The sequence below is a fragment of the Podarcis liolepis genome (assembly GCF_965112155.1).
Source record: "Podarcis liolepis genome assembly, chromosome: 7".
NCBI lineage: Eukaryota > Metazoa > Chordata > Lepidosauria > Squamata > Lacertidae > Podarcis > Podarcis liolepis.
Window position 1 is genome coordinate 54,182,610 of NC_139561.1, and position 12,035 is coordinate 54,194,644.

General features: G+C 43.6%; 1 protein-coding gene across 2 annotated transcripts; it reads right to left on the reverse strand.

Moving 5' to 3' along the window:
- Positions 1–775: 775 nt before the first annotated feature.
- NUDT21 (nudix hydrolase 21) lies at positions 776–11,970 on the reverse strand. Of its 2 annotated transcripts, none has more exons than XM_083511303.1 (7): positions 11,510–11,970; positions 10,261–10,461; positions 8,139–8,202; positions 5,447–5,536; positions 3,864–3,939; positions 2,874–2,988; positions 776–1,040 (listed from the first exon to the last, which is right to left on the reverse strand). In XM_083511303.1, the coding sequence occupies exons 1-7, from the start codon at positions 11,623–11,625 to the stop codon at positions 1,019–1,021; spliced, it is 684 nt and encodes a 227-aa protein (XP_083367429.1). In that variant the 5' UTR covers positions 11,626–11,970; the 3' UTR covers positions 776–1,018. The 2 variants fall into 2 exon arrangements, with proteins under 2 accessions (XP_083367429.1, XP_083367430.1); XM_083511304.1 differs by having other exon boundaries at positions 2,862–2,988; positions 11,510–11,745.
- Between the last annotated feature and the right edge of the window lie 65 nt (positions 11,971–12,035).

The following is a 12,035-nucleotide window of genomic DNA, read 5'->3' on the forward strand; positions in this document are numbered from 1 at the left end:
CCAGCAGTGAAGTGGCATTTGCCAGCACCCAGAACAGGTGCACACATGCCAGGCGGGGTGGGGGCACCCCAGCCCTCACCGCAGATGCTGCTGGAGGGACCCCACCGGAGCAAAGCAGGGCTGTGCTGAGCTGCCTGTCCACACAGTGGGGAGCCCAGCCAGTCGACGCAGCCCTTAGGGGGTGGAGAGGAGCGCCAGGCTGTGCTGGGCTCGCCTGCATGGGGACACCTGGTTCATGCCACCTCGAAAATTGTGCGCCTGGAGCCCTGGCACCCCTCACACTACGCCCGTTTGGGACAACCGGCCTGTCAATCAGCTATTCTCAGCACCACCTCACATGACTGACTAGTGCAGAGCTTTCCAAATCGAAGTTATTCCTCTTGCTGATAAGAGTAGCAAGCAAACTAAAACTGGGAACTTTTATGTGACAAGGCAGCATCACCTGAAATACTGCCCTTTTATTGTTCAGACACTTCCTTGCTAGCCTAGCTTAGTTCCCTCCTTCAGGCTGCACTGAGTGATAGAACAAGTTATCAATTCCCTCCATCTGTTTCAAGACCTGCTGTCAACCTGAGTCCCAACACCTGCTATGTTTCCTGTGCGCAAAAGACCTTGCTTTTATAGTTAGTTAACAAGTGGCCTACATTTCCAAAGGTATATTTAAGATGGATGAAGATAATACTCTTTCATTCTCACATGCAATGCTGTGGTATCAATCAGTGGGCAGGTATCTCTCATCAAGTCCCATTGGGAAAAGGAACAGACAAAACAGAAAGGAGATCATTTTGTTTTAATGTTATTTTTAAAAAAAGTCAAGTGACTATTACAACATAGGTGATTAAAATGCAAATACACTCATCATTCCACTATCTAAACAGTCAAGATTCACTTTCCTATTCAGATGGTAGAGAGTTTGGGGAAGGGGGAGACATAAAAAAAAAATCTTTGTGTCAGGTTCTCTCTTCTACATTTTAAAGCTGTTCTCACAGAGACGGCTTCTACCACATACTTCAGGAATTCAGTTGTAAATAAAATTGAACCTGGCAGAGGGGAAAAAGAAGTAATGATTACTCACACTGAAGATCATGAACTACACACTTAATCGGCTGGATAACAGATCTGCTTTCTATGAATTGCAAAAGATGCTCCAGCAGGTTATAGGTACACACTTGGATCACTGGCCAGAGGTCCTCCTGCAATGGTAGGCAAGCTCTGGCCCATGGATTTTACTAGGCTTACCGGGACTCTCCATTTGGACCCTGAGGTCATTTTGGTCAAATCACATCCACCTGTCCATCATGTGACATCAATCCCAGTTACCTTGGCAAATTCAGAGCAATTGGCTCGTATGCAAGCCACTGCTTGGGAATTGCTCTCTTGACATGAGGCAGGCATTTTATTAAATAAAATACTGACCTGCTTTTGAATTTGCTATGATCTAGGAAGGAGGAAGCTGCTGTTGTGTTGCTGCTTACAACACTGGCCTGTTTAGGAAGCAGCAAGGAGTTGCTGCTTCTAAGGATGTTGCTAATAGCCTGAAATTGCCACCCACCTTTGACTCACAGTATGCAGAAGCTGTGCACCTGCTTCCAGCTCCTCCTTCACCTAGCTGAACAATCTCAAGGAGTGCAGAAAGGAACAGGAAGCCCACCTCCACACCCCCTGCCACATCCAGTGGGGAACTTGGTTTTCTGTTTGATCATAGCTTTGTTGAGGTGCTGGTGGCTGTGTGTGTGCTTTGCTCCCCCCACCTTTTCCCATTGTGTTGATTTCCAATACAGTGGTACCTCGGGTTAAGTACTTAATTCATTCTGGAGGTCTGTTCTTAACCTGAAGCATCACTTTAGCTAATGGGGCCTCCTGCTGCTGCCGTGCCGCCAGAGCACCATTTCTGTTCTCATTCTGAAGCAAAGTTCTTAACCTGAGGTACTATTTCTGGGTTAGCAGAGTCTGTAACCTGAACCGTATGTAGCCTCAAGCATATGTAACCCAAGGTACCACTGTATGTTTGAAGATGGGTGGCTAGGGGACAAGTGGTTTTTCTTTATTTGGGTTTCTGCCCCACCTACCATTGGAATGTGCACCCTGGAAGTTTGACTAGTTTTAATCCAACCCATGGGCTGATGTTTTTTTTCCTTTTTCTACTCTACTGAGCCTAGCATTGCCCTACATAAGGGTAGCCAATGTGGTGCTCTCCAGACTACAAATCCCAGCCTCAGCCAACATGACTCCCATCAGGGATGACAGGAATTATAGTCCAAAATCTCGAGGGGACACAGCTTGAAAAACAGCCAGCCAGCACATAATACATCAACTGGAAGCCCAGCAAGCAAACAAAGTTCAAGAAAGTAAATCAAGCCTGATTCTCCTGAGGTAATGTACTCATACGATAAGGCAGGCAATGACTATAGCAACAGAAGGAAATTTTTGTAGGGTGCCTTCTGTTGGCTTTTGATAAGCAAGGAAAAGTGAAAGGGAACATATAAGGAATGTGAAGTACTGTTTGTAATTCAAAACTAATTTAAAGTACTCTGCTGAATGATATGATGTAAATACAGTGTCTTGAATCCTAAGATAAATTAAGGAAGTTTGTAGAATTTCCTCCTGGCAACCCAACATACATTTTCAGGAGGCCCAACCCATCAGGGGCACCTTTCAGGCAGCTGTAGGGAGGATGGAAACCTTCCTTTTGTGGTTTTCCTTAAGTCAATTTATCCTATGATCCAAGCCAATGTGGATACATAAGCACCACAATCCTCAGAGCACTCAGTCAGCTATTCCCTACAGAAGCAAGTGAAAGAGCTAAAGAAAGCTTTTCTGCAGCAGCTGCAGCAGTAGGAAACCACAACATGGAAACTCACAGCATACTCTACCTGCTCAAAAGCTGGGGGAGGCTTGAAATGATAGGCCCATAACCTGGTGCATTGTCATAGAGCTCAAACAATGGAGCAGCTACCAGCTTGTAATTTTTGGGGACCGCAAACAAAGCTAGAACAAATCAAGAGAGATCAAATCAAATAAAAATCTGCTTCAAGCAAGGACAAGACAAATATTGAGTGAAGCTTGGTTTTCTTAATTCCTAGGTTGCATCATATGAAGAATAGTAATATTTAGAATGTTGGTTTGCACAGTCTGAATATACAGATACCATGCCTGGCATAAGGACTCCTCAGGCTATTCTAAGTTATCCAGGCACAACATACAAATTGAAAGCAACTTAGAATGAGTCATAAAAACCTAAGGCCACATCCATCCAAACTTAAGCAATTTTAAGTGAAACTGTGTACAGAAAAGATGTGAAGAAATGCTACCTCCCACAATAAAATCCATCATACTGTAACACACAAATAATAATAATAATAATAATAATAATAATAATAATAATAATAATAATAATAGCTTTATTATTTGTACCCTGCCCATCTGGCTGGGTTTCCCCAGCCACTCTGGGCAGCTCACAGCATATATCAGAACATACTAAAAGATCAAACATTAAAAACTTCCCGATACAGGGCTGCCTTCAGATATCTTCTAAAAGTCAGATAGTTGTTTATTCCCTTGCCATCTGATGGGAGGGCGTTCCACAGGGAGGGTGCCACTACCAAGAAGGCCCTCTGCCTGGTTCCCTGTAACCTCACTTCTCACAACAACTCTGGCTTGTTTCATCCACGGCACAGGAGTGGGGGAGGAGCACCACTGGAGCTGTTGAGCAGCATATAAACCACTACAGTGGAAATAAATTTTCAGAATTTTCTTTTAAGTTTAGATAACACAAACGACCTTGCCCAGGATTTTGTTGCCATCTCTCAATAAAACCTATATGAAAACCTATATGAAAATTAAAGATGTGACAGAATGCCTACCCTTTTCCTGAAGCTGAACCAAAAAGAGCTTCTTATGCTCTTTTGGTTTCGTAATGTGAGCTGGAATATACGGATACTGTGGGAAACAATAAAAAATAATGATTAGTTCGTGTCTGTGTACAGCTTTCCTGAAATTGAAGTACTTAACACGTTATGAGAGTTCATGGGGTTGAACCAGGACAGTTAGAATCTACTTGCTTTGAATCATATCCACAGCCAGAGCACTTCAGTTATTTTCCAAATATATTTCAAATGCAAAATATAGGTAGATTCTAACACAGGTCAAGGGCCATGCACAATTGGATCTTTTTTAAAAAGTCAGATTCAAAACACTTGCTTTCAAATTCTAGGTTGCAAATTCTAGAAATGTGCTTGTATCTATACCACCTATATATAAAACTAAATCATTTACAGCTAAAGAAAAATATATTACAAAAATGTACACTAATAATACCAGTTACTAAAGATTGCAATAAACAGTACAGGTGCAATAAAGCATTACAATGTGCAAAACAACAGGATCCATCTTTAACAAATTAGGTAAAGCCGGGGGCGGGGGGCAGGATGAGGTATTCAAAAGATTTCTAAAGCTAGTAAGCAGTGATGCTTCCTGCATGGCAGGGTGAAGACTGTTTTAGAGAACTGAGGTGACAGCAGAAAATGCACCTTTGTGGGTCCCCACCATGGTCTGCAATATGAGGTGCCACTGATACGAGTTCCCCGGGTTATATGCCAGGACTCCATGGGGGCTAGCAGTCTTTCACAGGTTCAGAGCTGTTCAGGGTTTGGCACAGAAATTTCACATAGCTACAATTTGTGTGTTAAAAAAAGTTAAGGCTCTGTGGTAAAATAAGGGCCAGGACTAAAAGGCTGTATGCGTGAACATGCACACAGCAGGTCATTTTCCGTTCATGTTCTGCAGTAGAATGCAATGTTGCTAGCCAGGGAGGAATGGCACAGGGAGAATCAGCAACCTTTCCATGCATGGACAGAAGCGGCACCAACATTGGACACAACACTTATATTTCAATGTTGTAATTTCAGAACAGCATAATGAATCAATTGATGAAAAGAATAAGTCTAACTTTAGTATGAATTGACAAACCAAATATTTGAACAAAAAGCCAAAGATCTGCAGAAAAAAAGGAAGCATGCAATATTGGCTGTTTGACTATCAACACCCTGAGGAGAGAACAGCTGAGGCAGTCTCTTCTCCTACATTCCCTGGGGCTGCTTAAGAAAGGCCTGCATACCGCGAGGGAAGGCAAAAGAAAGAAAATTCAAGGGCAAGTGCCATCTGCTCCTGAAAAGGCCATCAGTTGTTCTGGGAGGAGAATGCCATTGCTCATTTAATGCACTTTTTTTGTTTTTGTATTTCAAAACCTCTCATCCTGTTCAAAGAAACTATGCTGCTCCTAAGTGACTTAATTCTATTTCTCTGACTTACAGAAGCCTGAGCCTGCCAGTCTTCTACTAGCAATAGAGTCGTGTAGTAGGATAATTAATTAGTTCTTGGGAGGGGTTTTGTTGTAAGCCCAAAAAATAAATCAAATGAAAATGCTAGTGGCAACTTCAATTCTCACCTGTGGGGGCTCAAAATTCGGTCGCCACCAGTTACCAATGCAGTCATCAATGACCCAGTCTTGCTGCACTCCATCCTGGCGACCCAGGATCTGCCAAAATAGAAATGCAAGGAAAATCCTGACATGCTCTATGCCAGTGCTTCACAATAGCAGAATGTCATATATTAAGAATGGTAGCCCAACAGTATAGTCTAAATTCTTAAATTTCTTTAATCAATATAGAAGTGCAAACAAATACTGTTAATTGAATGATCTGATTCATATACAGTCATACCTCGGGTTACAGATGTTTAAGGCTGCGTTTTTTCGGGTTACGGACCACCGGGTTTCTGCGGTCGCGCATGCACAGAAGTGCTAAATCACGCCTTGTGCATGCGCAGAAGCACCGAACCACAGCCTGCGTGTGCGCAGACGTGCTGCTGCAGGTTGTGAACGCTGCGGGTTGTGATCGTGCATCCCACACAGATCACATTCACAACCCGAGCGTCCACTGTATAACACAAAGCCATGGTTTATTAAACTATGATTTAAGTCATAGTTTGTTTGATCATTCAAACCCTGCCCAGTTATTTAACTGCTATTTGTTTTTTGTCAAACCACGATTGTTGTTTGCTTATGAACTTTGGTTTGTTTTAGCATTATGTGAGAACCCAGCCCCCTTCCTTAACTATGGCTTCTTTGAGCACCCCCACCCCAGACACTCATCAAGCAACAAAGGAACAAGGGTGGAAAACAAAACAAGCTTGGAGGAGCAAGCTGTTAAAAAAATAGTCTGTGGGACAACTCATGGTTAATCTATGGTTTCATTAAACAAACCATGATTTAGCATTAAATGCAAACCAGGCCATTAATTTACAGTGTATCATTTACAGTATGACGCTAAGAAAACGCCATTTATAAAGTGGTGTATTTAAAAAAAAGTAATAGGTTTCGATTAACTTTTTCACTAGTTCACAAAAGAGTAAGTACAGAAATATAAGCAATGGTGCTGTTACTTAAAAGATTGTTAGACTAAGAAAAAGTATAATAAACCAAAAAAAAAAAGATGCATTCTTTAGTGCTAGCCATACTTTGTTTACAGAACATTATGCAACAAATATTTCTCCCCAACAACTGGTATTCAAAGGTATAGTCCCTCTTTAAGTGGATAATCTCAAGAACTGTAGCTAAGAACGACCTTGCTCAGGCAGATTAAGGATTCATATGGTCGAGTAGCCTGCTTGTAACAATGGCCAAGTATTGCTTTTGAGAAGCTCACTAGCTTAGCTTCACCTGTGTCTCCTGCAACACTCGGCATTCATCTGCTTCTCTTTGTGTAATGGAATCTGAAATGACTTTTGGACCAGGGAGTGAGATGGGGAGAGAAGAGAAGGAAGTTAAGAAAGACAAAGTGGCATTAAAGGAGCAAAGCTGCAACTGCTGCCACATTTTCCTGCATGCACCTTCCCAGCATTGGTCAATGCCAAGTACATGAGCTCCTGTCTCCTAACCCTCCCTTTCCAGTATCAACTGATACTGCTGAGTATGCAAATCTCTATCAAAGGGTGCAAAATTTTCAATATAGCTGGTGCCCAGCATGCAAATCTCCACTGTCCAATGCCACCCCCGCCCCATGGGAATACTAAGACAGTTTATATGCTGTCTTTCCATTTCCAAAAAAACCACAGTTAAGTGGTTTGCATAACTAAAATAATAAACAAGCTGAGCACCAGCTGTGCAGGAAAGGTGGAGGCAGATGAAGCTCACACACAGTGAAGGGAAAAGAAAGAGAGCTGAATGAAAAGAATCCAAAACAAAACATAGTTAAGGAAAACGCAACTAGCGCCCAGCGTTCCAAGGAGAAAGACAGTGAGCTGAGAGGTATGGAGCTGTCATGACCCACTTCTTCAGGAGGTGAAACTGATGACTCTGAGTCAGAAGTGGAATTGCATCAAAGGTCAGACCCAGGAACAACTGGTGAGCACATTAGTCTGAAGAATATTCCATTGTCATCCATTACAGAAGCCCCAGAGCCTTCCCTGCTTCACTTGTGGAGAAGGCTGGGTCCTTTAACTGAAGAGGCACTTTTCAATAAACACAGAGTTTACAACTAAGATAGAATTTGTGCTCCTATGTAAGGGTCAGTCAAAAGCAGCACCAGATGTTTGCACCTTACCCGAAGCCTAAACTCTACACAAGCCTCAGATGAGGCCAGCACCAGTACCAAATACTGGGAAAGAAAGGCACTGGGGGTTAATTAGCTGGGTGCCTTACAAGCTTGCTGAAAAGAACAGGAAATGAAGTATTAATATGACATGATGTTCTGCTTGGCAAGGTGATTGACAGGTGAGCAGCTCTGACCACCAGTCAAATTTGGCTCTCCATGGGTGGGGAGTGAAGGACCTTGCCAGCTAGCTAGAAAAAGTTCGCCAGAGCTGCCTTAGAGTGAGGGTTTGTTAGCTTTCATATGGAAAACCAGAAAAACTCAGAACTCAAAATACATACTCACTGGAATTTTCATGGATTGGCAAAACTGCAAACATACTTCCGCACCTAAGAGTTTATTAAAAATTAAGGTGTTTTAATTCCTGAATTTACCTTACAGGTGTGTTGAATGCTATTCACCTTTGTTCATGTCAATGCAACCATAAAAGGCTTATTGTTATCCATCCTAAAGCCTCAGGATAAAAATGCAAATAATTGTGACATCTACCTCTGTCATTAAACGTTTGAGACCTTCTACCTCATCTTCTCCCGGATTAAGTTCACCACCTGGCCTGTGGAAAAGAAATTCATGATAAAGGATGTGTTTTAGGTGCAGTCATAATTAAAATATTTTTTAAAGTAACACTGCAGTAAATGTCCAAAAAGCTGTTTTGAGAATGTTTTACTACCTCAGCCAAATTTCACCTTCTCAGGATAGTAAAATGTATCAAAACAAATCTGGACCAGGTTCCGTCCCCCCATTAAGTCCTATTAGATATATTTTTTTAATACAACACAAAACCAGTAGTAAAAATCAATAGATTCAATGGCACATTTTATGTCCTGGACTCTTTATTTGTTTACATAAAGAAAACTGCCAATGGTTAAGCAGCTTAAATTTGGGGACTTTGTTTGTTTGTTTAATTTATATACCGCCATGCATCTGAGGTTCCCAGAACAGTATAAAAACACAAAAATACAAAACATAATAACAAACAAAACAATGATGCCCACTTTAAAAGGCCGTAGATTGTTTAATTAGTCAAAGCTCTGGGAGAAGAGGAATGTTTTCGCCTGGTGCCTAAATATATGTAATGAAAGTGCCACAGGAGCCTCCCTGGGGAGAGCATTCCACAAGAGAGGAGCCACTGCAGAAAAGGCCTGTTCTCGTGTTGGCACTATCCAGACTTCTTGTAGAAGGGCCATAGCTCTGCTCTGTTGCAGGGTCAGCTAATATGAGGAGAGACAGTCCTTGAGGTATTGTAGTTTACTACTGTGGAGGTGACAGTATCCTAGAAGAACTATGGCGTTGCTTTACTTCTGTGCAAATTCTACAATCAAAAAATGGACCCAGAGATTTTGTTCCAGAATTAGTTGGCTGAGGGCATTAAAAATGGCTTACCTATTAACTTCAGAAACTTGTGAAACTATTCCCAAGAATTTAGACTAGCTAATGCTGCAAAGAGATTAGAAGAGTCATGTGTGGTGCAGTCGGATCACCATCACCTTTTAGTTTTCTAAGAGAAGCAGGAGGAAGGTAATGAGCAATATTCAGAAAGGATAGATGAAAAAACGCAGCATTTTATTTATTTCAACCATTTATATACTGCTTTACATTGTAATTTGTAGAGGGAATAAAGCTGAAGTAACCCAAATTACCTGAAAGCCCCACTGGAGTTGACTACTTGACCAACAATCTATTTAAAATGGAAGACCATGGTCTGTTGCTAAGTATTACTCAGACAGACCCATTGAAATCAATGGACCTCAGTTAGGTATGATTTACCCTCTTCAGATTTCCCCAGTAGCCTGCAGTCTAAAGCTACTATTATGGCCAGCTACAAACACAGTTAGTTGCCTAAACTGTGTGTGAACTCCCCAGAACTGGAACTGGGAATCAGCATGCTACAGAAAATGCATAGGAATATTGGCTACATCTTTATATCAGTTTGGACTGTATTTGGCTATCTAGGCTAGTAATGTCTACTCTGACTAGCAGTAGCTCTCCAGGGTCTCAGGTAGAATTCTCTCATGCTACTTATTACCTGAGCCTTTTAAGGATCTGGCAAAGTTGCTTTTTACATTCCTCCAGATTTACTTGAAACACTGATACTTTGTTTTTCTGGCTGAAACACTTGAGGTGGTTCACAATTTAAGAAACATTATGTACAAAGAAAGAGAAATGCAAGAAAAATAAGCAAGTTCTAGGTAGGAGCAACTCTTTCAAACCCTAACAATAAGGAGAAATGGTACTGTAAAAAGCAGTTCTGGGAGAGTAGGAGCTAAAGAACATTGGTTGCAACACAAGGCTGAAGGACAAGGCTGTCACCTCTCCCTGACAGAATGGCAGGGGGAGAATGGTGCTTCACTCCCCAGGCCCAGCTGCCCCTCCACAGTGATAGACCAGGGCTCTCAAATTGCAGTGGTGCTCTGTGCAACACTAAAATCCCACCCGCACCCCGTCTCTCACTCAGTTTTACAGCATTGTTATGGCGCTCGCTGCAGTGCAGCCACACTGGTTGAGCTACCCTAAAACTGCCTTTGCCCTCCATGCACAAGTCATTTACTTTCTCTGTGGAGCTTCAAACATGTATCATTACGCAGTGCTAGGTTTGGTAAAGCTCACTTACAGTTTGAAGAAAGTTGTGCCCAGCTGCAAAAGCAACACATGAGGCAGTCTGTGTTCGTGCACAATAAGGACCCCCTCGACAGTCCGCCTCATTCCAATCTTGTCAAATTCCTCCCTCATGCGCTGGAACCGGGCAGCCACTGAACTGTCCTTTTCATATAGGGGTTCCTTGGTCCCAAAAGTGTAATTTGTGAGTGGATACCTAAAAGGAATTAGACCTTAAATACAGTATTTCATGCAAACGGACAATCTAGTTCAAACATTGAACACAGAGCAGGGTATGGCCAGTGACTGTAAGCTGTGTTACACGGTCCGTTTCCACTGTATGCTTTGGAGCTGCAGCCCCACGTGCACAAAACAACATGCACAAAACAGACAGTTGCCCTACACTGAACCAAGACAGTTGCTGCATCTAGCTCAGTCTAGTCTACAAAATGACTGGCAGCACCTCTACAGGGTTTCAGACAGGGGATCTACTCCGGCTGGCAATGGTTCTCCGGGGTTTCAGTGAAGAGTATTTCGCAGCCCTACCTGGAGTCATACATTTAATATATTTTCTGTTCTCCCCCCCCCCCCGCCTTACGTATCGGCTGGAGGTCAAGATCTTTTTCCTCCTGTCCTGCAGTTACTGAAATATATACAGTATTCAAATGACAATGCCACATATAGACTCAATATAGACATGCAGAAAAGAAATGCATCAGTAAACAGATACACATCCTTTAATAAAAAGTGGGGGGTGGGGAGAGAATGTGGTCTGCAAGCTGCAAGACACTTGGGGTGGAGGCAGATTAAGGTGTCCCCGAGAGCGGAAGTGTGGGCGACTGAGGAACCTAGGGATCTACATTAAAGCAAAGTCTGACCCCATCTAGTTCACGGTCGCCTATACTGTTTGGCAGCGACTCTCCAGGGTTCCAGGCAGCAAGTATTCCCAGCCCGACATGCAGCGGCAAACAGCTACTCTACCGTTGAGCTACGACACATGCACAAAGGAACCAGGTGCCGATAATAACCAAGCGCACGGAAACCGCGCAAATTATGCACGTGTGAATGGGACCTCGACTTTTTTTATCGCGCATGGAGGGAAGCAAGACAAAGTGCTGGGAATCGCGGAAGGGAGAGGATGCTGGGGGGGAAACAACCCTATTATAGTAAAGACGCGGGAGAAAGGGGCGGAGGAGGCGTGGCGCTGTGGCTCTCCGCTGCTCTTGGGAGGGGAGGAAGGAGGGGGGGCACCGAGCGCCACTCACAGGTTGATGGTCCGCTCGAGCGTGAGGGGTTTGCTTTGCTGGATGTATTTGTTACCGAACTGGTTGACCCCACGGGGCCAGCCGGTCTGGGAGCGGTTGGGCGGCACGACGGACATGGCGAAAGCGGAAAGCGGCTCAGAAGGCCACGAGCATTCCCCGGCCGCGCTGAACCTCCGCTCCGTCCCGCACACCGCTCGCCTCACACCCGCCGAATCCCACACCGGAATCAGTAGGCCACACTTCCGGGAACCATAGAGACGAAGGTGGAATGAAGCCGAGTCCGCCCATCTGTGTTAAACGCTCCTGAGGAAACCGTACCGGCCCCTCTGGCCGGGCCTGAGTACCATAGAGAAAGCAAACATGACTCGAGAGCAAATGAGAAACGCCACAGCCAATGAAAACATCCCGCGGCAGCCCCGCCTCTCAACTAACCATCCTAGCAGCTGTTAGTTAGGAGTGCGTAAGAGTACGTATCCTATCTCTGCGTGGTTTCCTTCACCTTTCTCGCTCGTTCGCGCTCATTCCC